Here is a 27,472-nt window from a genome sequence, read left to right as displayed (position 1 = left end):
AGAAAGAGAGCGAGTGAGTGAAGGGAGAGAGAGAGAAACAGCAAAAGAGAGAGCGAAGGAGAGGGAAGAGAGAGAAAGAGAGTGAGGGCAAGGGAGAACGAACGAGAGAGGAACTGTAATCCTGAGGCGGTTACCTTACTTGGTGTCATCTCCCCCTCAACCACATCATATGATTCAGGGTTTACTCATTTGTATGGAGGAAGTTCAAACTTGCCAACACTGCAAGCACTAGGATAATCCCTGCTATGATTGTGGGTGGAATTTAGATTAACCGCAAGGTTCCAATAAATAGATTTCAATATCCGAACACACAATGTCCAGGCCACGCGCACAAACACACAATGTCCAGGCCACGCGCACAAACACACAATGTCCAGGCCACGCGCACAAACACACAATGTCCAGGCCACGCGCACAAACACACAATGTCCAGGCCACGCGCACAAACACACAATGTCCAGGCCACGCGCACAAACACACAATGTCCAGGCCACGCGCACAAACACACAATGTCCAGGCCACGCGCACAAACACACAATGTCCAGGCCACGCGCACAAACACACAATGTCCAGGCCACGCGCACAAACACACAATGTCCAGGCCACGCGCACAAACACACAATGTCCAGGCCACGCGCACAAACACACAATGTCCAGGCCACGCGCACAAACACACAATGTCCAGGCCACGCGCACAAACACACAGAAATTCACCACGCGCAGACAGACAGACACAGAGACAGACAAACATATTTCTCTGCACATCGCATAATAGCAGCAACACACAAATCTAGGTCCCTCCCTCCCTCCCTCCCTCCCTCCCTCACACACACACACACACACACACACACACACACACACACACACACACACACACACACACACACACACACACACACACACACACACACACACACACACACACACACACACACACACACACACACACACACACACTAAATAAAGTGGGTTAGGTGAGGGAATGCGAGTGTGAGAGATTGCTGCGCTGGAGAGCAGTGAGGGCCTGTGTGTGGGTGTTTGGGATGGAACGATTCCCAGCTCTCTCTTTCTCTTTCTCCCTCTCTCTTTCTCCATCTTTCCTTTCGCAGAGCGGGATCTGTTGCAACATTCCAGACATGGCTCTATCTGCTCAGATTCCTTCTGAGGGAGTGGAGGAGAGGAGAGAGAGACGAGATGCAGACAGGCCTCCATTGAAATGGCACTCCAATTATGAAACCAGAGACTGGGTTAAGTAATTTAGCCTAATTTCTCTGTTTTGGGACTTTAGAAGAAACATATCAACAGAACAGTGTGCCTTCTTTGTAGTCGTGCTTTACTTTTCACACTAATCAATTATTCATAACTGTTTGCTGGTCCCAACTTGATTTGTTATTTGCTGATTCGCGCTTCCAACATGGGAGTGTTCTTCTCACCACTCAGACACTCTCAGAGGTTGTCCTCAGTCATATCACACTATGACCTACTAGGTGAATTGCCCCAGTACTGCAGACTGTAACCTGATAGGTGTGGCCGCTAAATAAAGAAATAGCCACAACAGTTCTGATAAACACAACACTACTTCAAGAGGAATGCTGCCACAGCCCGGGGGCCTGGGCATGCCACTGGCATTAGCATAAAGGGCAATTCCATGGAATCCAACATTAATTTACATTGGGATGGAGTCGCAACCACAAGTCTCACAAAACTCAATTTTGGATGAGACTGACTTTATGACCAAAATTATCCTATTTACACTTTGTAGTCAATATTGACAGTAGAATAAATGTGTATGACACATATCGATGCCACATAGGCTGTTTTCTAAATGAGAAGTTGTTTTTTAAGGATAGTTGCTCTTTAACAATTTCCATTAAACATTGTACAAAAAAATATTTCCTTGAAGAACAGTGCAGAACAAAGTTTGGTAACAGAATTGTGTTGTTTTCTGTTTGTGCCGTAATTCTGACACCATCTGCACTGTTCAAGTAAATGTGTTTTTGGAAAAAAAAAAAAAATGGCGGAAATTGTTCAAAGTAGTCCTTGTGCAAAAAGTTGAGGTTTATGGTTTATTTAACTTTGCAATCATTGGTTTTTATTTTACATACATTTTAAAGTGAAAAATGAGTCTCAGCATCACTCTGTTACTGTGGAATTGCCCATAGACTATAGAATAATAGAATAATTGTTATAATAACACACAAGCTTGCTCACAGACCCCCAAGCATACACACAGATACACAGGATAGGACAGAACAGGAAAGGACTGCCCTGACCGCAAGCCAATCACAGTAGACTCAGTAAACGGCAACCGCTTCTGTTGCAGTAGTTTCATCTATAAATACAGTCTCACTGGAAGCTATACAACTCCATTGGAAGCACCATAGAGACAAATAAATTGGACAAAGCGATTGCTATTTACAAATCTGTAGGCTATTGGGAAACAGAATAACATGGGGCTAATTGTAATACAGCAGCCTAGGCTGAAGAGTAGGAGAAACAAACCCTGTTCCAAGAGAGGGCTGGCATAGTACAGCATAGCATAGTATAGTTTAGCAAAGCAAAGCAAAGCGTGGTGCCTGAAGGTACCACGTTCATATGTACAATAGCCTAGCCTAGCCTAGCATAGAAGAGCCATCAGTCAGCTAGCGTAACAAGCACGCATATTGGCATTCTCCACAGACTAGGAGAGGTGCTGTTTCAACAAGAGGACAGGAAAGAGAGGGTCTGCATTTGGCAAGGGTTAAAGGTGCTGTTTCAACAACAGGAGAGAGATAGGGGAGCGAGCAGCATTTGGCAAGACATAACCAGATAGGCCAAAGGTCACAGAACACATGGTGCAGAGAGAGACGGTGCTAAAGTAGGTGGAGAATCTGACCTGAAAACAGGAGACTGACCATGGCCAACTGACTGCTTTTGATTGCTTTTTAATATGCAAACTAATGGGTAGGCCTGACAAGCTACAGCATAACAGATGAGACAAAATACTTATCTAAAGCTACAATCCAAACAGTGATGCTGGAAAATGTCACTTACACCAACACACAAATAGAGGATAGACACACCTATACACACACTGGACACACGCTGAAGGGGCAACAGTTACACACACGCACACATACACATTGGACACACACAGGAGACAACATACAGGCAGTAAGGTGATACCTGTCACTCACCTTCAGGTCTCGGTGCACCACGCCCATTTGATGGCAGTGTAGCACCGCCTCCAGGATCTGCTGGATGCAATGACTGCATGCAAACACCAGGGGGCGCATGTTAGTCTGAACAGCATTGCTACATTCCCGTGCAAAGGCCAGGGGATGGGGGGGGGGGGGGGGGGGGGGGGGGTCAACTTCTATCACACAGACACACCTTCTTGTGGCCTCATCCAACCCATGGCCAACTTAATCACCCAATGGTTTGGCAATAAGAGTGACCAATTATCTAAAAGATTAGCTACCAATTAGCAATTGGGTGACCACTAATCTAAAATAATTGTATAGATGTGAGCAATATGGTGGTGCCTTGTGGACTGGAGTTCCCACCATATAACTGGTCTTCACCCATCCAATAAATTAAAGATCAACGGTCAACTTTCAAGTAAAAAGGAGAAGTCAACATCAAATGTATGATGATTTTATGAGAAGGTATGAGAATTTATGAACATGTATCTATGTGGGGAGGAGACGGATATATGGTAGGAGGCCAGGTACATGTGTGCATAGATAGGTAGTATTTATATTATCATGATCCAACACAGGGAGGTGTGCTGCTGCATGCACACGCATGTTGGGTTGGAGGGGCTGTGTGTGAGAGAGAGGGAGTGTGTTGAGATGCAGGCGTGTGTGTGCGTGCATGTACATGTGCGTACGTGTGTGTTTTTCGGGGGAAAGGGAGGGTAAAAAAGGTTCAGTGGTTGGTTGGTTGGGTTCTTTGTCTGTCAAGCAAAATGCCAAATAAAAGTAAAAACGACTTAATTCTAAGAGCCAACGCTAAGTAAAACGATCTGCAGTGTGTAGTTATTTCAATCTATTGATGCAATATACTTATCTAGCAGTGACATCTGCAGAAGATGTGTGTTGAAATAGACTGCAGTAAATCATTATTTGTGTCTAAAATATACAGTACATAGAATATTGCCTTTTCAGAATGCAATAAAGAAATCATATACTGTCTATGAGATATAATGACACCAAGTGAGAGAGAGAGAAAGAAGAGGAGAAGAAGAGAGCAAAAAGAGAGGAATATTAGAGCTTAAACAAGGGAGAAATAGAGTTTGAGAAAGAGAGAGAGGGAAGGAAGGAAAGAGAGGATATTATGGGAGTGTCTTGGTGTGAGCTAGCTAGCTGATTGACTCTGGCTTGGACTGGCCTGGCAGTAAAGTTCAGGGCTATATATTACGATCCCTAGTCTTCTCCCAATGAATAAATACTAGCCAGGTCACATCCGCAGGCAGCACCGTGTGTGTGTCAAATCCAATTTTATTGGTCACATACACGTGTTTAGCAGATGTTATTGCGAGTGTAGGGGGGAGGGGTGTGTGTGTGTGTCTATGCACATAGACAAAGATATCTACCTACAGTTGAAGTCGGAAGTTTACATAGACTTAAGTTGGAGTAATTAAAACTTGTTTTTCAACCACTCCACAAATGTCTTGTTAACAGACTATAGTTTTGGCAAGTCGGTTAGGACATCTACTTTGTGCATGACACAAGTAATCTTTCCAACAATTGCTTACAGACAGATTATTTCACTTATAATTCACTGTATCACAATTCCAGTGGGTCAGAAGTTTACATACACTAAGTTGACTGTGCCTTTAAACAGCTTGGAAAATTCCAGAAAATTATGTCATGGCTTTAGAAGCTTCTGATACGCTAATTGACATCATTTGAGTCAATTGGAGGTGTACCTGTGGATGTATTTCAAGGCCTACCTTCAAACTCAGTGCCTCTTTGCTTGACATCATGGGAAAATCGAAATAAAATCAGCCAAGACCTCAGAAAAATTATTGTAGTCCTCGACAAGTCTGGTTCATCCTTGGGAGCAATTTACAAATGCCTGAAGGTACCACGTTCATATGTACAAACAATAGTACGCAAGTATAAACACCATGGGACCACGCAGCCGTCATACCGTGTTCTGTCTCCTAGAGATGAATGTACTTTTGTGCGAAAAGTGCAAATCAATCCCAGAACAACAGCAAAGGACCTTGTGAAGATGCTGGAGGAAACAGGAACAAAAGTATCTATATCCACAGTAAAACGAGTCCTATATCGACATAACCTGAAAGGCCGCTCAGCAAAGAAGAAGCCACTGCTCCAAAACCTCCATAAAAAAGCCAGACTACGGTTTGCAACTGCACATGGGGACGAAGATTGTACTTTTTGGAGAAATGTCCTCTGGTCTGATGAAACAAAAATAGAACAGTTTGGCCATAATGACCATCATTATGTTTGGAGGAAAAAGGGGGAGGCTTGCAAGCCGAAGAACACCATCCCAACCGTGAAGCACGGGCGTGGCAGCATCATGTTGTGGGGGTGCTTTGCTGCTGGAGGGACTGGTGCACTTCACAAAATAGATGGCATCATGAGGCAGGAAAATTATGTGGATATATTGAAACAACATCTCAAGACATCAGTCAGGAAGTTAAAACTTGGTCACAAATGAGTCTTCCAAATGGACAATGACCCCAAGCATACTTCCAAAGTTGTGGCAAAATGGCTTAAGGACACCAAAGTCAAGGTATTGGAGTGGCCATCACAAAGCCCTGACCTCAATCCTATAGAACATTTGTGGGCAGAACTGAAAAAGCTGGTGCGAGCAAGGAGGCCTACAAACCTGACTCCGTTACACCAGCTCTGTCAGGAGGACTGGGCCAAAATTCATCCAACTTATTGTGGGAAGCTTGTGGAAGGCTACCTGAAACGTTTGACCCAAGTTAAACAATTTAAAGGCAATGCTACCAAATACTAATTGAGTGTATGTAAACTTCTGACCCATTGGGAATGTGATGAAAGAAATAAAATCTGAAATAAATAGTTCTCTCAATTATTATTCTGACATTTCACATTCTTAAAATAAAGTGGTGATCCTAACTGACCTAAGACAGGGAATTTTTACTAGGATTAAATGTCAGGAATTGTGAAAAACTGAGTTTAAATGTATTTGGCTAAGGTGTATGTAAATTCCGACTTCAACTGTACATCTCTGTCTCACTCCAAGACAATATATATGACGTTATATATGACACTGTAGAGTACAGTATATAACATATGAATATAGTAAACAACATCCTCCACATACAACACCCGTTCTGCCAGTCACATTCTGTTAAAGGTCCCCAAAGCACACACATCCCTTGGTTGCTCGTCTTTTCAGTTCGCTGCAGCTAGCGACTGGAACGAGATGCAACAAACACTCAAACTGGACAGTTTTATCTCAATCTCTTCATTCAAAGACTCAATCATGGACACTCTTACTGACAGTTGTGACCGCTTTGCGTGATGTATTGTTGTCTCTACCTTCCTGCCCTTTGTGCTGTTGTCTGTGCCCAATAATGTTTGTACCATGTTTTGTGCTGCTACCATGTTGTTGTCATGTTGTGTTTCTACCATGCTGTGTTGTTGTATGTTGCTGCCTTGCTACAGTGAGGGAAAAAAGTATTTGATCCCCTGCTGGTTTTGTACGTTTGCCCACTGACAAAGAAATGATCAGTCTATAATTTTAATGGTAGGTTTATTTGAACAGTGAGAGACAAAATAACAACAAAAAAATCCAGAAAAACGCATGTCAAAAATGTTATAAATTTATTTGCATTTTAATGAGGGAAATAAGTATTTGACCCCCTCTCAATCAGAAAGATTTCTGGCTCTTAAAGGGAGTGCTCCTAATCTCAGCTTGTTACCTGTATAAAAGACACCTGTCCACAGAAGCAATCAATCAATCAGATATACATGCCCGTCTGAAGTTTGCCAATGAACATCTGAATGACTCAGAGTACAACTGGTGAAAGTGTTGTGGTCAGATGAGACCAAAATGGAGCTATTTGGCATCAACTCAACTCACCGTGTTTAGAGGAGGAGGAATGCTGCCTATGACCCAAAGAACACCATCCCCACCGTCAAACATGGAGGTGGAAACATTATGCTTTGGGGGTGTTTTTCTGCTAAGGGGAAAGGACAACTTCATCGCATCAAAGGGACGATGAACGGGGCCAGGTACTGTCAAATATTGGGTGAGAACCTCCTTCCCTCAGCCAGGGCATTGAAAATGGGTCGTGGATGGGTATTCCAGCATGACAATGACCCAAAACACAGGGCCAAGGCAACAAAGGAGTGGCTCAAGAAGAAGCACATTAAGGTCCTGGAGTGGCCTAGCCAGTCTCCAGACCTTAATCCCATAGAAAATCTGTGGAGGGAGCTGAAGGTTTGAGTTGCCAAACGTCAGCCTTGAAACCTTAATGACTTGGAGAAGATCTGCAAAGAGGAGTGGGACAAAATCCCTCCTGAGATGTGTGCAAACCTGGTGGCCAACTACAAGAAACGTCTGACCTCTGTGATTGCCAACAAGGGTTTTGCCACCAAGTACTAACTCATGTTTTGCAGAGGGGTCAAATACTTATTTCCCTCATTAAAATGCAAATAAATGTATAACATTTTTGACATGCGTTTTTCAGGATTTTTTTGTTGTTATTCTGTCTCTCACTGTTCAAATAAACCCACCATTAAAATCATAGACTGATCATTTCTTTGTCAGTGGGCAAACGTACAAAATCAGCAGGGGATCAAATACATTTTTCCCTCACTGTATGTTGTTGTCTTAGGTCTATCTTTATGTGTGCTGTGTTGTCTCTCTTGTCGTGATGTGTGTTTTGTCCTATATTTATATATTAAAAAATTAAAATAAAAAATGTATCCAGCCCCCGCCCCCGCAGGAGGCCTTTTGCCTTTTGGTAGGCCGTCATTATAAATAAGAATTTGTTCTTAACTGACTTGTCTAGTTAAATAAAGGTTAAATAAAAAATAAATCAAATATTGTTTCGATCACACACCACTTTTTTTATGTGAAATCATTTTTTATCATCTGTAACCCTGTGTTAGCCTTGTCAAACTAAAGTGAAAAAGATCTCTCATCCCTGCGATTCAAAAGGGGTTCGATGGACAAAAACAACAACTTAACGTGGGGTTGGGGGGGATGAGGGGAGGGGGAGGAGGAGGGGCAGAAGAGAGAAGGAGTAGGGGAAGAGAGGGGGAATCAAGGAAGATTAGAGTGAACAAGGGTAAGGTTTAGAGACCTGGGGGCCTCATTTATAAACACTGCGTAGGCACAAAATATGTGCCAAAACATGCGTGTGCCAGTTTTCATGCAAAAGTTGGCATTTATAAAAACTGAACTTGACGTGAGAATGTGCTTATCCTCCCACAAACTTCAGACCATGCGTACGCACAGTTTCTACTGGCTGAAATATTGCATTGCAAGAAAGCAAAAGTAGCCTAGTAGTAGCCTTGTGCAAATGTGAAATATATGTTGACACTCTTATTCATACAAACAAACTGATAGTTAAATATAATAAGATGCAATCATTTGCCATTCGTGAGAAGAGCAAAAATCTATTTATTTTATATTTGCATTGGAAAATAATTCTAAATAGTAATCTATTTCCTATTATTTATTTCATTTCCATGATCATGGAATAAATTCCTCACCTTTTCTGACTGATATGGTTTCATACTTGTGAAATAGCCTACCAGGCATACAACAAGTTAGGTTTCCATTCGTCCCTTCTCTCATTTAATTGGACCCACTTTACAGAAGTAAATAGATTAGCTATTTCAAGTATTTTTCTCTATGCGATCCGATCCCAAAGCGCAGTTTAACAGTAGAACCTTTTCCATTGACGTTTGTAGGCTCTCTCGGAATATTGTAACGTCAAATTTCTCGAGTAGACAATACTTCATTTGTAAACATAATACATATATCATAACCATTGCAGAATAACTTATTACAACAGATTTCCATGCGCATCTTTCATTTAATTGGGCCTATTGATAAGCTATAATAATTTCAAGTTAATGCTCCATGTATTAGAAAGGGAGCACAGTTTATAACACAGTAGAATTTAACAGGTGAACAGACAGTTGATAATTTTCATTGAAGTGTGTAGACTACTGTAGTAAAAAATTCAGAGTAGACAACGTTTCAGATTTCCCGGGCAGTGCAGCATATTTAGGTTAGATTAAAAGTAAACACAAAACATTATTGAATTCAAACAATCTGTTTACAGGTCCACAATCATTTGCAATAGTTTTTTTTGTCTTTTGGAAACATTCTGATCCAACAAATGTCTCTGCAAAAGAAAACATTCTGCCAACAAGACATTTGATCAAGTTCGCCATTGCTATTTAGATACCGTCTTGGCCTAATTCCAATACTTCCAAAGTATACAGCAAATAAAAGCATTATTGTCACCATAAAAGGTGAATGATGGCTGTTTTTCAGGCGGTGCCATTTGGGACGCATTCTTGGGAGTGAGAAACGGTCGCTGAAACCTGAGAAGCTGGGCAAGTGCACTGGTGGGGGTGGCGGGTTGAGGGGGTTGAGGAGGTTGGAGGGGGATGAGGGGTCAAAGGTTTAGGGAGGAGGATGGAGGGGGAAGTCAGACAGTCAGTGCAACAAGAGCAACATAGAAAGGCAAATGCAGGAACCTCAGAACAAAATAAACAAGCACATCGAGAACCAACACAGCAACAGACAGACTGACAGACTGAACGACTGACAGAAAAACACACGAACAGACAAGGAGACTGAGACGGAGGGGACGAGAGTGCAGGCAGAGGTGCAAGGGGTGGAGATGTCGGGCAGAGGAAGAAGGGAGGAAGAGGAGTGCAGCTGGTCTCTACACATACTGACCTTCAGGTCCCTGTGCACTATGTCATGTTGGTGAATGTGATGAACACTGTCTAGAATCTGAGTGATACAGTGACTGTGAAGACAAAACAGAGAGGAGGAGAGGGAGAGATGGAGGAGAGGGAGAGATGGAGGGAGGCAAGGTGTAAGAAGAGAGGATGGGAGGGTGGAGGAGAAATGTGGACAGGTGAAAAATATTGGCAGGTGAACATGATTTTGAAAAGCAAGTAAAACAGTGAGATGGACGGAATATTGAAGAGTGAAAAAAGAATGCACATTTGATGGATAGAACAGAGAAATGGAGGAGGAGAGATGGCAGATATGTTGGAGCCAGAAGGGTAGAGGAAGAGTAGGGAGGGGAGGTGGAGATGGAGAGAGAGAGCGATAGGAAGAGGAGAGGGGAGATGGAGAGAGAAGGGATGAGGAGAGGAAGTGGATGAATGCAGTGAGGGGTGAGGAGACAAAACCGTTTTCAACATGATGAGACACAAGACTACCAACAACAGCACAGCCAGATGTGCTCACAACATAGAGAAAGAGAAGAGAGGGAGGAGAGAGAACGGGAGGAGAGCGGTGAGAAAAGGAGGGATGGAGCTTGAGAAAAGAGGGAATAAGAGATGATAGAGGGCAAGAGAGGAGGGAGAGATAGGGAGAGTAAGAGACTGACATGAGAAAAGTGAACAAGGCAGAGAATAGAAAATGAGAAAGAGAGAGATAGAGGAGAGCAGTGGATTGATGTGTAACTGTTATTTCAACCAACGAGTGGATGGAAAAAATTGCATTGTGTGTGCAGTGAAGGGGTTAATGTGCCTTACCACTCGTGTGTGTGTGTGTGTGTGTGTGTGTGTGTGTGTGTGTGTGTGTGTGTGTGTGTGTGTGTGTGTGTGTGTGTGTGGCGTGCAGTGAAGGAGTTAAATGTGCAGGATATAATGTGACTAATAGCAGAACAGGAAGACAGCCTGCAGGATGGATACTGAGTGGGAGGACACACACACACACACGCACACACACACACACACACACGAAAATGCAGACACACACAGACGCATAAGTGGACATGGCAAGCACTTAAGTACTTAAGTTAAAATAAAGTACTACTTAAGTCGTTTTTGGAGGTATCTGTAACAATATACCACGGCTAAGGGCTGTTCTTAGGCACGCCGCAACGTGGATTGCCTGGATACAGCCCTTAGCCGTGGTATATTGGCCATATATCACAAACCCCCGAGGTGCCTTATTGCTATGATAAACTGGTTACCAACGTAATTAGAGCAGTAAAAATAAAAGTTTCATCATACCCGTGGTATACGGTCTGATATACCATGGCTATCAGCCAAATCATCATTGAGGGCTCGAACCACCCAGTTTATAAAGTACTTTATACCAGGGGATTTCAAAATGTTCTTGCACAGGAACAAACAGGCAACCCAGGAACCCCCATCATATTAGCGACCCCACCCCCACCCCCCCAAAAAAAATCACATCTTGTCTGATCATCATCAGGTGAATGATGCTGGCAAGTAGAAGTAACTGGTTGACAGTCATTATTTTGACCTCCCAATTCATGTGAAGCGGAAATGTAAACTCTAACTTGGTCTATTAGCTAGAAAGGTATCTTGGCAGCGTAAAGAACATGTTCCTGTTGTAAAGCAGATTCTCCCTGACGGTCTAGCTTTAATTTGATTGTTGATTCTCAAAGATGGTATAAAAATAAAATATATACAATACCAGTCAAAAGTTTGGACACACCGACTCATTCAAGAGTTCTTCTTTATTTTTACTATTTTCTACATTGTAGAATGCCAAGAGTGTGCAAAGCTGTCATCAAGGCAAACGATGGCTACTTTGAAGAATCTCAAATATGAAATATATTTTGATTTGTTTAACACTTTTTTGGTTACTACATGACTCCATATGTGACCCGTTTCAGGAAACTAGGCGTATGTCACGGGTCACTACTTCACAGGAGAGACATTTGAATGTAAACTTTTTTTTTGGCAGAAATGCCTTCTCGAACATGTGAACTTTCATGTGCCTTCAATAACAAACTTGTATGCCATCTGTAAATACGAATAACATTTTTAAATTACAAGCCTAGTTGGTTTAGCCACAGAAAAAGCCATGATTGGCTGAGATAATGAGTGGGCTGGAAATGCTGAGAGATAAGTTTGGATTGGTCTGCCATATAGAATGCTTCTGTCTATTTGAGCTGGTCAGTATGTCTAGGTAATCTTGTCTAACGCGGCTTTTATTTTTTATCGTGTAGTAAAACTGCAAGTGTTGCTCTCCACTTTCTGGAGGACCGAGTTTTGAAATCAGTGGAATTTGAGTATGATAGCTAAGGAGATGGAGAAAACACCTGTCTCTGGATTACATCTTCAAACTAAGGACAACCATGGCATCCGACAGAAGACGCGTCCATCCATGAATGATGTATAAGGGTAAGATAGTCTAGCTAACTACATTTTCAGATATTACACGTTTCTAATATTGACAGAATGTGGTTTCATTTAAGTTAAAGTATGCTGTTAGCTAGCTAGCTAATGTTAGCTGGCTGGCTCGCTAGCTAACATTACGTGTATGGTTTTATTATTCATATCTCAGAGCCATTTGCTTGGCTAGCTATAGCCTAATGTTAGCTAGCGAACATTGAACCTGGTTGGTTAGCTACCTGCAGATTCATGCAGGGTAGTAATGTCATGAGTAGGGATTATGGTTCATTGTTTACCTTGCTAGCTAGCCACATGTCTTAACAAAAGACAAACACTATGCAAGTAACCATTTCAGGTGCGTTCGTAAATTCAGTCTGGCCATCTACTCCAATTTCAGAGCACTCTGGTCTGAGTGTGCCAGAGCACAGAATAACTGATGAATTTATGAACGCTCAACACCCGTTGAATATGCCGGTGTCAGTAAACATTGACAAAAAAATCGGAATTAAATTGTTGCCAGCAGCAGAGTTACAGTCACCAATGCTCTGGATAACATGAAAACAGCCTAACCAGCTCTGCTAGGATGAGTAAAATGGTCAGAGTGTGGTGTTCTCTCATTATGTGTCTGGAAGTAGCTAGCAAGCTAGCCAATGTTAGCCAGTTAGCTTGGGTGCTTGATTGCCGTTGTGAGGTCAGAACGTTCGAATTAACCCTACTCATCGGCCAGAGCATCCAGTGTGCACTCAACGCAAAACGCTCTGAATTTTTCGAACAGACAGTCTGACAGCGCAGTTGCAGTCACCAACGCTATGGATAACATAACAGCCTAACCAGCTCTGCTAGGGAGAGTAATGTTCCATGAGCTGTTCTCTCATTTGTGTCTGGAAGTAGTTGGCAAGTTAGCTTGGATGCTTGACTGCTGTTGTTAGTACATAACGCTCGGATCAACTCTTAAAGAGATAGCTGGTGCTAAAACTTAAGACGGTGTGAACGATGCTGAATGGGTGTAGACAAAGGGCTCTCCAGTAGTAGTACCAAAATATTCAAAGGCCATTTTCTCAAAAGTGAGTTTACAAGATTATCAACTTTCAAAGCATAATTATTTTCCCATTGTTCCTCAACTGTAGTGTATGATATACCATTTTGTAGCTCTGAGTCTCTAGTTTTATCCAATGTAAAAAACACAATTTCAAATTATGCTACATAAGACCAATTTGAGCCGGTCGGTCACGTGTTATTTCATAGTTTTGAGGTCTTCACTATTATTCTACAATGTAGAAAATAGTAAAAATAAAGAGAAACCCTTGAATGAGTAGGCGTGTCCAAACTTTTGACTGGTACTGTATATATATATATAGTTCAATATCCTTTCTGGTTTTGGTGGTTTACATTGACAAACTGTTTTTCCATCTCGAAAATTAGCACTTAAACGGCTGGCCTAAGAATTCTCTACACAGAAAAAACTATGTCATTGTCTCCAATGACTGTAATTTCCTCCATATTAAAGGGATAGTTTGAGATTTTGGAAATGAAGCCATGTATGTACTTCCTCAGAGTTGGATGAACAAGGAATAGCTAGCAGACTAACTGTTCCTGTACACTTCCAGTCATTGCTAGTTAGCATTTGCTCGTGAATCTACCTCCAACTTCCTTCATACTGGACGCAGTGACATACAAATGGTATTCTGTTGCAGCTAGGGAGGTTTATAAAATAAAACATGTTCGCATAAAAAAATACCCCCCCCCCCAAAAAAAACCTAGACCCCCATCAGTACCTCCGCAGACTTTGCAACCCTAGAGTGGAATAATGCTCTGTTATGGATCAGCTCAGTGAGTTTATTGGAGACGGTCTGTGGTTATTAGATAGGCCGTAAGGGGACATTTAAGTGCTTTTTAATCAGTGAGTAGAGGGGAATTTTCTGATTACATTTTGTGGCGCGCTCGCACACTCTCCCTCTCTCTCGGAGGACAGAGAAACCTCACACTCTTCACACTGCCCATATATTCATTGAGCTAACAACGTCGAAAACATTTTGCTTGTGTCTAATGCCAGAAAACAATTAATATCCTGTTTTGTGTTTTGCCATGGCAACTCCAGTACATGACAGAAAAAATATATCTACAATTTTAAGCTATACATTTTTTTGTGTGCGACTAATTATGTCAGCTAATTAAAAGGCCCAGTTATTGCTGGTCTCCTAGGAAACAGGGGGCAAGGCTGACCTGGATGACTGACACACACACCTACTCTCATCTTCTCCATATTCACACATTGACATTCAGTGCATAGACAGATGCACACTTGTCTTCACACATACTTTGTTTCACACACACCCCAACTTTCACACACAGGTCCAAACACACACACACTCTCCCTTACCAGTTCACACACTAACCAATGTGTGTGATGTGCCTCCTCCAAACAGCCATTGTGTGTGGGTTGTAATATCAGGAGTGAAAGACTGGCTGAATACACTCACTGGAGAGATAAGGCAGTGACCTTGCCCCACCCTGCCCTGTGGTGTGTGTGTATATGAGTGTTACATTACTGCTAGGGTAGCTGTAGAGGTAGCCACACTGCGTCAGTGAAAGGAAGAGAGAGATGACAGAAAATGAGAGAATGTGGGATAAGGGGAGAGAAAATGAGTGAGAGAAAGTGAAAGAGAATGAGAAAGACAACGAAAGAGGGAGAAATAAAGAGAGAAAGAGAGAGAGAGAGAAAGATAGAGAGGAGGATACAGGAAGCACAGAGAGAGAGACTGCAGAAGGACAGGGTGTGTATAGCTTCACTGTTCTAATATCAGTCTCCAGATCAGTGCTTATAGCTCATATCTGACTGGACTAGACAGTATGGCTACAGAGACACAGATGGGGTCAATCTCAATACTCTCCACTGGCTTCCTTCCCTTGGTCCGATGTCCTTATTATTGCTTATCTCAAAGAGCTAGATATCTGACAGCGATGATATTCCACTTCTCTTTCCCAGAGCCTTTGATAATAGTGCTTCTCTTGCACCTTATCAAACCAAGTCAGACCTGAGAATAGGAAGCTGCTTCAAGGTACTGACAAAGACAGTACAGTTTGAAGATAGGCAGAAAAACTGCCTCTCAAATCCCTGATCACACTTGTAGGCGATGTCATGGCAGCGTTAGCTCTAGCTAAACTCATGTGCAGAAACATGTCACCGGGTCTAACGGTCGTGTCGCCCCAAAATGCGCATGTGCAAGCCGTTAAATCAAAAACACTCCTTTGATATAAAGTTGATGAAAATGAAAACTTGTAAAAAAAAAAAAATATGTAAAAAGAGAAAATTAACAACTATGTACAGATTTTTTACTTCTCCCATTGACTTGCCAACCCCAAACCCTGGTCTAGTCTGCAGAGTCTACTTCGCAAGTGGCCCTGGAAGTCTCGCAATGTTGCGCCTCTGGTTTTCGAAACACTGGGGTATTGAGATTCAGGGTGTGGATAAGAAACAAGGTAGAAGAGGAGGGAAGAAGCAAAAGGAGAGTGGGATAGTGAAAGGAGAACAAGAAAGTGAGATGGAGTGAGAAAGCGATAGAGAAAGAAAGAGAGAGGGAAAGAGGGAAAGAAAAAGAGAGAGAAACTGAGAAAAAGAGAGAGCGAGAGCAGAAGAACGAAAGAAAAAGAGAGAGGGAGAGAGACATGTACTGTATGTGCCAGTCTTACCTGGCATCAGCCTCACTGTAGTACTCTCTGGCTACGATGTCCTCGAACAGCTCCCCTCCAGTCACCCTGCCAACAAATCAGAGACAAGCTCATTAACCAATCAGAGAGCAGCTCATCAGCATTCCGCTCAGTCAGGTCTGAAGCCCCTCTCGCGCCGGCTTGCTACACCAGGACTCCCGTTACCCTTGGCAACCGTACTCTCTCTCATCCGCTCATCCCCAGTGCAAGCCGTTACCATGGAAACTAGAACTAGTACGGTTAACCGGCGGAATCTCATGGGAGAGAGCGAGGGAGGGAGGGTATAAGAGAGGAGAGTAGTGTAAAAGAGTAGGGGGGTTTTAGTGAGTGGATAGACAAATGACAGAGGTGTAAAGAGGTAAAACATTTGTAAAAAAGGAGAGGAGAGAGAGAACTTACAAGTCAAACAGGAGATAGTGGAAGCCTTCCTCTGATATACTGTCATGAAGACGAACTGAAAGAGAGAGAGAGAAAGAGAGGGAGAACTAAGCCATGGAGGGGTCAAATGAAATCTGTATACATTCACATTTAGTTATTTAGCAGACACTCTTATCCAGAGCATCAATCAGCAATCGGTGCATTCAACCAAAATAGCTAAAACAACCACATATCAAGATCATTGCAAGTAAAACCTTTTTCCAAATAGCCTTCTGATTTCAAACACATCATGGCATTTGGATTAAAGTGTACAGTATAAGGCTCAATGAAACAGTGGAAGAGCGCTTCTTTGATACAAAAGTAGCTGTCCGAGAGTTGTACGTTCTTGTGAAAACGGGGGATAAAGAGTGACTTGGAACAAGCAACAAGAAGAAGTGCGAACAATCAGGTAGTGCGAACACTGCAAAAGCATTAGGGGGCAAAAACTCCCCAAAATGTAAACTCAAGGCACTCTCACGCACGCCACGCGTAGAAACGTTAAAAAGCCTTTTATTCATACTTGGCCAGTAATAATGCCGGAAGGATAAATCAAAACGCACCGAGGCCAGACCCAGGAACCTGAGCCTTCCGTCGCCATGGTACTGAATGTGGAATAGTCAAACAAGACGTAGATATCAAAACTTTGTGCCGGCTTAGAGATTCATATAGATTCATTATAGATGATAGATTCATTGAATCAGCAAACTTTATATTACAGAATATATGTATACATGTATGTATATAGATAGATATAGATATATTGGAGATTGATAATGGCAGATTGAAGCAGCATATTGCAGCATACTGTAGGTAGGTGACATTGCTTTGGTTCATTGGTTATTTACAGAAAGACTCACCGATGTTGGAGTGCTTGAGCAGGCGACAAATACGGGCCTCTCTCTCTAGCTTCTGGTGATCTGAGGAGGAAATAACAAACACTTACCCACATAGACCTGAATACTGTAACAGATGCAATATAAAGTTATATACATTGACTACACTTTATTTTGGCGTAATACACAAATGCACATAAGTGTAACAGAACAAATGGATACAACTTGTTTGCCAGCATCTCTTTAGTACAGCGCCACTGGTTGCTTGGACTAGGGAGGGACACAGACATAAAAATATTTCTAACAGAGTGGAGTTGACAAAATATAGACTGCCTAGTGACTGACTAACTGCCATGAAATGCAAGTTGGAGATTATCATAAAAGTTACATAAGCCTGTACTAGGGTTTGGCGGTAAACAGATGTTCAAATCGTCATAGTGTTTCTGTACCATACCGAGGTATACAGTCTTACCGGAAGTGCACCCCACAAATTTTTGGGGCAACGGGGATCTTGATCCAGGAGGGGATTGAATGTCTCTAGTCTGGGTACCAGTCTTTTTAGCTAACTTTCCACTCCATGTCATTGCAAAATAAACTGGCTTTTCTGAAATCTCAACGTTCAATATGCAGATGGGTTTATGGCGAAGTTGCTCATTGGTTGTTGGAAATAACATAAATATTTTCCATGACAACATCCTGAGCCTCAAATATAATTATAGCAAAGTTAAAAATAAACATTTAGCTAATAGGTAAGCAAGAGAATTTAGACGTGAGCTAGCATATTTTGACAGATTGGTTTCCTCTGGACAAACAAAAAATGGATACCAACATGTTCTGTGGAGAGAAAAAAAAGTGATATAGTTCCAATTCAGTGATAATGCCCGAGAAATCGATGTTTGGAGGACATATTGCCATGGGTGTTGTTAGGCATGGAAAAATATGCCAATATACTATATCCTCTAAACACCGGCTTCAAGAGCATTATCACTTTTATACAATGTTGCGCCTTCTTCACCACGCTGTCTGTGTGGGTGGACCATTTCAGTTTGTCCGTGATGTGTACGCCGAGGAACTTAAACTTTCCACCTTCTCCACTACTGTCCCGTCGATGTGAATAGGGGGGTGGGTGCTCCCTCTGCTGTTTCCTGAAGTCCACGATCATCTCTTTTGTTTTGTTGACATTGAGTGTGAGGTTATTTTTCTGACACCACACTTCGAGGGACCTCACCTCCTCGCTGTAGGCCGTCTCGTCGTTGTTGGTAATCAAGCCTACCACTGTAGTCTCGTCTGCAAACTAGATGATTGAGTTGGAGGCGTGCATGACCACGCAGTCATGGGTGAACAGGGAGTACAGGAGAGGGCTGAGAACGCACCCTTGTGGTGCCCCAGTGTTGAGGATCAGCGGGGTGGAGATGTTGTTTCCTACCCTCACCACCTGGAGGAAGTCCATCAGGAAGTCCAGAACCCAGTTGCACAGGGCGGGGTCGAGACCCAGGGTCTCAAGCTTAATGACGAGATTGGAGGGTACTATGGTGTTAAATGCTGAGCTGTAATCGATGAACAGCATTCTTACATGGGTATTCCTCTTGTCCAGATGGGTTAGGGAAGTGTGCAGTGTGATTGCGATTGCGTCATCTGTGAACCTATTGGGGCGATAAGCAAATTGGAGTGGGTCTTGGGTGTCAGGTAGGGCGGAGGTGATATGATTCTTGACTAGTCTCTCAAAGCACTTCATGATGACGGAAGTGAGTGCTACGGGGCGATAGTCATTTAGCTCAGTTACCTTTCTTGGGAACAGGAACAATGGTGGCCCTCTTGAAGCATGTGGGAACAGCAGACTGGGATAGGGATTGATTGAATATGTCCGTAAACACACCAGCCAGCTGGTCTGTGCATGCTCTGAGGACATGACTAGGGATGCCATCTGGGCCGGCAGCCTTGCGAGGGTTAACACATTTAAATGTTTTACTCACGTTGGCTGCGGTGAAGGAGAGCCCGCAGGTTTTGGTAGCGGGCCGTGTCAGTGGCACTGTATTGTCCTCAAAGCGAGCAAAGAAGTTGTTTAGTTTGTCTGGGAGAAAGACGTCGGTGTCCACGACAGGGCTGGTTTTCTTTTTGTAATCTGTGATTGACTCTAGACCCTGCCACATATGTCTCGTGTCTGAGCCGTTGAATTGCGACTCAACTTTGTCTCTATACTGACGCTTAGCTTGTTTGATTGCCTTGAGGAGGGAATAGCTACACTTTGTATTCGGTCATGTTTCCGGTCGCCTTGCCATGATTAAAAGCAGTGGTTCGCGCTTTCATTTTTGCGCGAATGCTGCCATTAATCCACGGTTTCTGGTTGGGGAAGGTTTTAATAGTCACCGTGGGTACAACATCACCGATACACTTGCTAATAAACTCGCTCACCGAATCAGCGTATACATCAATGTTGTTGTCTGAGGCTATCCGGAACATATCCCAGTCCATGTGATCGAAGCAATCTTGAAGTGTGGAATCAGATTGGTCGGACCAGCGTTGAACAGACCTGAGCACGGGCGTTTCCTGTTTTAGTTTCTGTCTCTCTCTCCTTGTCTCCTTGCCTTCATCCTAATTGGTGTGAAAGAACTGGACAGGTGAAAACTCGTGTAGGCTGGTGGTGTAGGCAACCACCATATCAAATCAGTGCAGATTAAGGAAAACAGAAGAGGAGAGTATTAGATTATTGAGATGCATCCAAGAGTTTCTGAGAGGAAGAAAGTTGAGATGTACCCAAAAGCTTCTCCATCGACCAGCAACAAACCAACCAAAGACAGCCAGCACTCATAAATAAAGTTATTTTGATTGTCTTTTTCTTTCTAGCTGGTCTTTGCCAATAGCAAAGCCTCTTCACATAAGCACTGCTAAAATACAATTTCACTGTGTACCTACTACCCACTGCCCACTTCCACTCAGACAGGGAAGATCTTATTTTGTCTTTTACCACCTTCTGTCAATCGATGAAAGCTAAACCTGTAGCAGACAGACATTGACTCAATCTGCTTGTTCAATCAATAGACAGATCTGGTCTCGTAATAGTCCATGTTTTACTCCAAAATGGCCCATACAGATGTAGGATCTTAATTTAAGCCAGTTTTCTACAGCAGGAAAATAATCCTGCAGCAACAGGAAATGTGATTTATTATGTGTATTATAATTAAGGAGTTTTAAGGAGTTTTTTGTAGGGGTTGATGCATTTTTTGTTAGGGCAAATCAAGCCTGACATTTTGCATTTCCTGCTATGCAGGAAAATTCGCAGCAACAAATGAGTGATCAAATTAAGATCCTACCACAGACAGAGACACTTGTTAGGAAACCAGCTACCTAAATCCCGATATACTGAGGACCACAGGATTACCAATACATTATATAATTATTTGTGTGTGTTGTGTGTGTTACTACAGCAGGTGTTTGTGTGTAGACATTAGGGATGCAACGGTACACAGTATGTTGTCGAACCGTTCGGTACGCTCCCTATGGTTCAATACGCACACATGAACCGCGGAATTACGATATGCCTGTCATTTTCCTAGAATTTCCAAAACTTGTTTATTGCGCTGCAGACTACACGCACGTTGTACATTCAGGTCCACAGAACCATACACGCAACTTGTGAACAGGTTTGGCAGGCAACTGCTTGAGGCCCCAGGCCGTTAGGGGTCTCCTGAGGGCTGACAAACTTTACTCAAAATGTGGGAACCGCAGTGAGCGCAACCCCCTCCCCCTTAAACAACCAATGGAAGATTTGCAATGACATTTCAGTAGGAAACCTCCCTAAAGGGGCCCCATGAAAAGAGGGGAAACTAAAAACAAATATTCTCAGCTCCAACGTGACAATGGCGAGCTAGTGAGACAGAGAGAAGCTAATTTGAAGAGGTACCGCCGTCTTTCAAACCCGCTATGTGGGAACATTTTGGATTCAGCGTTCAATACGATGACGAGGGTTAGAAGACCGTAAACAAACAAAGTACAGTCTGCGAGCATTGCTTTGACACTGTCGGCTACTCGAGTGGAAACACTTCTAAAATGATGTGTCATTTACGTCGCCATCACCCAGCCGTATCCCTTGCAGGTGGAGCTGAAGCAAGGAGAGTCCACCCGTTAGCGAAAACACAACAATCACTCGCTGCTGCCTTCCAACAACAATTTGTGACAAATTCAGAAAAACATAAAGAAATAACGAAAGCAGTGGGAGTATTCATAGCCAAAGATTTGCAGCCCTATTCGGCGGTTACTGACTAGGGATTTCGTCACCTGATGAAATAAATTGAACCGCGTTACAATGTCCCCTCCAGCACACATGTCAGCAGCAAAGTAATTCCCAAACTCTATGAAACATCACGGAGAGAAATTGAAAACGAATTGACAGACACCCTATCTAACTCTCTCCACTGATAGCTGGACCTCCAGAGCAATTCAAAGCTACATCACTGTGAAGGTTCACTATGTACTGGATAAGGAGATGAAGAGCTACGTGTTGCAAACTTGTACCCTGTATGAGAGTCATACAAGCTCACACTTTTCTTAAATATAAAGATACCGAAACCGTACCGTGGCCCACAAACCGTGATACATACCGAACCGTGGGCCCACTATCGTTGCATCCCTAGTAGACATACAGTAAAGTGTCAGACTAATGTCACATTCAGGATGGGTTAGTCTTTGGACTGACAGTACATTGAGAGTGTGGGTTAGGTGTGCTGGGCAGGGTCAAGATTTCCACACCAAAAAAACAAATACCATAGCGAGCTGAATTTTATATGAACCATGTGTGTTTAGGTTAAACCACGGTCAACTGTAAGCTAGGCTTGTCCAGTACATCTCTACCTCGCTGTCACCATAGTAGCTGTAGCTGTTTTCTGTTCAGCTGTGAAGCAGCTAGCCTAGCCTATATCCACCCAGCCTTCCCTTTCTGTGATGCAGCAGAGTAAATAAGAGATGAGAGGAGAGGGAGAGGAGGAGAGAAGGAGGTGGAGGACGGGTCCTGAGGGGACGGAGGGGGAGAAGAGAGCATGAGCAATGTGTTCACTGGGTGAGAAATTCCACAGAAACGACCTCGCTGCTGCCCAAAAACCCCACAGCGATCGATGAACTCCACTCTGTACGTGTGTGTGTTCATGCGTCCATATGCATGTGAGAGTGAATGAGAGCGAGACAGAAAGTGTGACTTTGCCCTTGTGTGCATACATTTGTGTGTGTTTCTGTGTGTGGGCATGCATGTCTGATACTGTGAGTAAGTCTATGATATTGAGTGTGTGTAAACATTATTTTGGTGCTCTCTGTTTGAGGTTTTTGCATGCTTGAGTGTGGGAGGGAAGACTGACTATCTGCGACTCATCATGTCACTGAGGAAAGGAGAAGAAAGAGGAGAAGACTATAAAGGAATACATTAAACACACACTTGTATCAAACACATCACCACATCTCATATTCCACCAGATTGACATGGGTTTCAAGGAATACCAAACCAAAATATGACCACTTGTCATTTTCATTATGCCAAGACACAATAGCCATAAGAAGCATATGGGGAGATGATACAATTTGGCCATTTTCTCCCAGTCAGTCAGTCATTTTACACCCAGATAATGACACAAATAGGCCTAAATACAGGTCATCCTACTGCAACTGTATTGGAGGTGATTCGGAAACAGCACACACACCACCCTCACGCACACTCTCTCATTGCCAATCTCTATCATCTCCTAAACAGTGTCTCATATTTCCATTGAGAATATATTGGCCCAATAGCTGACCTCCTGCAACCCTGCCCAGTCTCCACATCAATAAACAAGCTCTCGGATTGGCTGCGGGCTGTGCCAACAGCCCCACCCCACTACCCCTGACATGTGGCAGCTGACATTAACTGTTCGTCTGCTAGACTGGACAGTTTAAACCAAGGGTTGTAACTGAAATTATTTTCCAATTGTGTCGTTCTGAACAGAAACACTATTCTTTTCATTCCATTCCACTGTTCCGACCAGAGAAATACAATTCTGAACTCGTTCAACCCCCCAAAAAAGTACTGGTATATATTGTTCCTTTCTGTTCCTTTTTAACCTGTGAAATCATTTTTTTTTTTAATTACATTTAGCTCATTACATTACTTCACCAATCAGCGTGGATAGAGCAGGAAAACTAGTTCTTTATATATATATATATATATATATATATATATATATATATATATATATATATATAATATATATATATATATATATATATAGCAGCAACAATTTTATATAATCATTTACATTGAAAAACTCTAAGTGTTGAATCAAGTGTAGTTTTTTGTACCAGTTCATAAACCAAATGCCATGGAATTGGTACATCGAAAATCTCTTCCCATTAATTTTGCAACCTGTATGGCACAGCGGTCAATATTTTGTCCTCAAACGAAACTGGTATATTTTTATATTTATGCCAGTTCCTTTCAGCGAATTTGTATCTTTAATATATGACAGGCAAACAAGTTCCCTACCTTCTCCCTTTTCCACTTGCCACCTCCATTTTTGTGGTAGTGCTGCAATCAGATGGTTGTAACTTTGGATTGAACAGATATTCTTATATATTTTCGATAACTGCATATGTGACATAAAACTCCTCCGTTTCTATTCATAATATCACTAACAAATATAATACTTTTTTTTGTGCATAAAGAATGTTTTTTTATTAATCAGTATATTTGAGTTTAACTATAACATTTGTTCTATCTTTTCTGTAGGATAAAACTGAAATTGTAACCAGCTTTGTATGGCTTGTTTAAGAAAGGGCGATACTTTAAACAAAATGTCATTTTCAATTAGTCGGAAATGATAAGTTGTAATCTGTATAAAGGCAAAAAGGCCATTTTTGAACAAAGGATGAGCCTTTCTTAATAATCTACTGGAGAACCATTTTAGGTTTAAGTATAACTTATGTATGAGTCAAGCTTTTAGTGAGAGGTTTAAAGCTTTAATATTTTAAAACGTTAGCCCCCCAAACTCATATTCACGTTTAATTTTGTCTGGCTTAGCATTCCAAACAAAATGAAATATTTTTTGGCTCATATTATTTAAAAAATTAGTTATCTGGAGTAGGCAGTGCCATTAGTAAGCAAGTAAACTGTGATAGGACCAAAGAGTTAATCAATGTGATTTTCCCATAAATAAACAAGTATTTGCCTCTCCATGGTTGCAGAATCTTATCTATTTTTGCTAACTTACTATTGCGATTAATTGTGGTAAGTTCATTTATATTTTTTGAGACATCATTACCAAGTGCGTCTAATTCACCATCCGCCCATTTTATTGGTAAACTACAAGGTAGTGTAAACACTATTTTTTAATGATCCAATACGTAATATGATACACTTGTCATAATTTGGTTTTAATCCAGAGAGGCTAGAAAAGTGATCAAGACTGCAGGGATCCATATTGTGGATTTAAGACAAAACTAGAGTCATCGGCATACATTGACACTTTTGTTTTTATCCCCTGGATTTCTAACCCCTTGATGTTCTTGTTGGATCTAATTTTAATAGCTAGTATTTCAATGGCCATAAATATATATGGAGACAACAGACAGCCTTGTCTTACTCCTCTTAAAAGCTCAATACTTTCTGAGAAATAACCATTATTTACCATTACCACTATTTTACATCTGGGGTCGATGTACATAACTTTAACCCATTGTATAAGAGATTCATTAAAATTAAAGTAATCTAGGCATTTATATATAAGTTCTAGTCGTACTTTATCAAACGCCTTTTCAAAATCTGCTATGAAGAGCAGGCCTGGTATCTTCGATGTTTCATAATGTTCAATTGTTTCAAGTAATTGTCGAATATTATCTCTAATATATCGTCCATGTCCAGACTTGATTTGCACCTACAAAAAAATGTATATGAATTATAATCCACATAATAATTCACAGTTCCAGTTGCTGCAGAATTATTTTCCTGCGGTGAGAAACTGGTTCAAATTAAGATATGGCATTTGTAATGTATGACTGAGTTTGTTCTAACCTAATGGTGTCTATGAGAAGAGTTTATGACTGTGACTCATCATGGTATTGGAATGGAAGGCAACCATATTTTCCACCTTACTCATGAATAAGGGAATAAGGGACAGGCTGAATCTTCTACTATATCCAATAGAAGTCCAGTATGCTAGCATTAGGGTGGGTGGGTGAGTGGGTGGGTGTGTGTGTGTGTGTGTGTGTCAGATGAGAGTCCCGTGCTAAAGGCATGTAGAAGCACAGACGCATGGCCCGCAGCTTCCAAGTGCCTGGGGTGCCTTCTCTATCTCTACACCCCCCCCCCCCCCCCACACACACACACATTAATCTGTCAATCTCACTCTCTTTTCCTCGAAATCCTCCTACTCTATTGCCTATTTCATCATATCTTGCAACATTTGATTTGAACAAAAACATAAATACGATTTGGCAAGTCAAAATCATGTTCATGTCCATTTGTTACACCAAAAGGAAATGCATCTTTGAATGGGAAATATGTTGACTAAAGTCCATGTAGTGAAACATCAAGAACAGTACCCGTGAAGTACCCCCTCATGTGCATTTTACCAGTAAGCCTATGGTCTCATGAGTCTTCTCAAGTACCCCCTGTGGATAGGCCAAGTACCCCCAGGGGTCCTAGTACCGCTGTTTGAGACCACTGATCTAAGCCTGTAGCCTACATCCCATCGACTCAAATACTAGGTCATTGAGGTACAGTAGATACATAACACACAGCTAGCTATCTTCTGCCATATAGGTAGAGAGTATATACACTGTGTATACAAACCATTTAGAACACCTGCTCTTTCCATGACATAGACTGACCAGGTGAATCCAGGCAAAAGCTATGATCCCTTACTGATGTCACCTGTTAAATCCACTTAAAATCAGTGTAAGGGGAGGAGACAGGTTAAAAAAAAATATTTTTAAGACTTGAGACAATTGAGACATGGATTGTGGATGTGTGCCATTCAGAGGGTGGATGGGCAAGACAAAATATTGATGTGCCTTTGAACGGGGTAAGGTGCCAGGCGCACTGCTAAAGCACTTACCCCGTTTTTGAATGTGTCAAGAACTGCAACGCTGCTGGGCTTTTCACGCTCAAGAATGGTCCACCAACCAAAGGACATCCAGTCAACTTGACACAACCGTGGGAAGCACTATATGGGCCAGCATCCCTGTGGAATGCTTTCGACACCTCATAGAGTCCATGCCAAGAGGAATTTAGGCTGTTCTGAGGGTTTTGTACACACAGTAGTACAATACAGCACAACTAGACGTAATGTTTCCTTTCTTTTCATACTACAGTGCATTCAGCAAGTATTCAGACCCCTTCACTTTTTCCAATTTTTTTTACATTACAGAATGGATGAAATTGTACCCCCCCCCCCCCCCCAAATGTACACACAATACATCATAATGACAAAGCAAAACAGGGTTAGAAATCACCTATTCAGACCCTTTACTCTGTGCTTTGTTAAAGCACCTTTGGCAGCGATTACAGCCTCAAGTCTTCTTGGGTATGACGCTACATGCTTGGCACACCTGTATTTGAGGAGTTTCTCCCATTCTTCTCTGCAGATCCTCTCAAGCTCTGTCAGGTTGGATGGGGAGTGTCACTGCACAGCTATTTTCAGGTCTCTCCAGAGATGTTCGATTGGGTTCAAGTCCGGGCTCTGGCTGGGCCACTCAAGAACATTCAGAGACCTGGCCCGAAGCCAATCCTGTGTTGTCTTGGCTGTGTGCTTAGGGTCGTTGTCCTGTTGGAAGGTGAACCTTCGCCCCAGTCTGAGGTCCTTGGCCAGCTCTCTTGCTATCTCTCTCAGAATGACCTTCTTGATCCAAATCAGTCAGGTTACAAGACTGGTCATTCAACTGAGACTGCTCTTCTCTGTGTCACGGAGGCTCTCCGCACTGCTAAAGCTAACTCTCTCTCCTCTGCTCTCATCCTTCTAGACCTATCTGCTGCCTTTGATACTGTGAACCACCAGATCCTCCTCTCCACCCTCTCCGAGTTGGGCATCTCCGGTGTGGCCCACGCTTGGATTGCGTCCTACCTGACAGGTCGCTCCTACCAGGTGGCGTGGCGAGAATCTGTCTCCGCACCACGTGCTCTCACCACTGGTGTCCCCCAGGGCTCTGTTCTAGGCCCTC

General features: G+C 42.4%; 1 protein-coding gene across 50 annotated transcripts in view; it reads right to left on the bottom strand.

Annotated features, from left to right (window-relative positions):
* LOC106584897 (calcium/calmodulin-dependent protein kinase type II subunit beta) overlaps window positions 1-27,472 on the bottom strand; it is a 100,374-nt gene that overhangs the window by 46,212 nt on the left and 26,690 nt on the right. For 27 of the 50 annotated variants that reach the window (XM_082968392.1, XM_082968403.1, XM_082968401.1 and 24 more), the window contains exons 3-7: window positions 17,324-17,383; window positions 17,027-17,068; window positions 16,449-16,503; window positions 16,032-16,097; window positions 9,913-9,985 (exon numbers count right to left, since the gene is read on the bottom strand). In XM_082968392.1, the coding sequence (XP_082824518.1) occupies window positions 9,913-9,985; window positions 16,032-16,097; window positions 16,449-16,503; window positions 17,027-17,068; window positions 17,324-17,383 (296 nt within the window). Of the gene's footprint in view, window positions 1-3,176; window positions 3,250-9,912; window positions 9,986-16,031; window positions 16,098-16,448; window positions 16,504-17,026; window positions 17,069-17,323; window positions 17,384-27,472 lie in introns of all 50 variants that reach the window. The other 23 variants (XM_082968398.1, XM_082968400.1, XM_082968429.1 and 20 more) reach the window with 3 other exon arrangements.

This window comes from Salmo salar, chromosome 24 (assembly GCF_965601325.2).
Source record: "Salmo salar chromosome 24, fSalSal1, whole genome shotgun sequence".
Taxonomy (NCBI): Eukaryota; Metazoa; Chordata; class Actinopteri; order Salmoniformes; family Salmonidae; genus Salmo; species Salmo salar.
The sequence above is the reverse complement of the archived record's forward strand: the minus strand, read 5'-3'. Positions and strand labels throughout refer to the sequence as shown.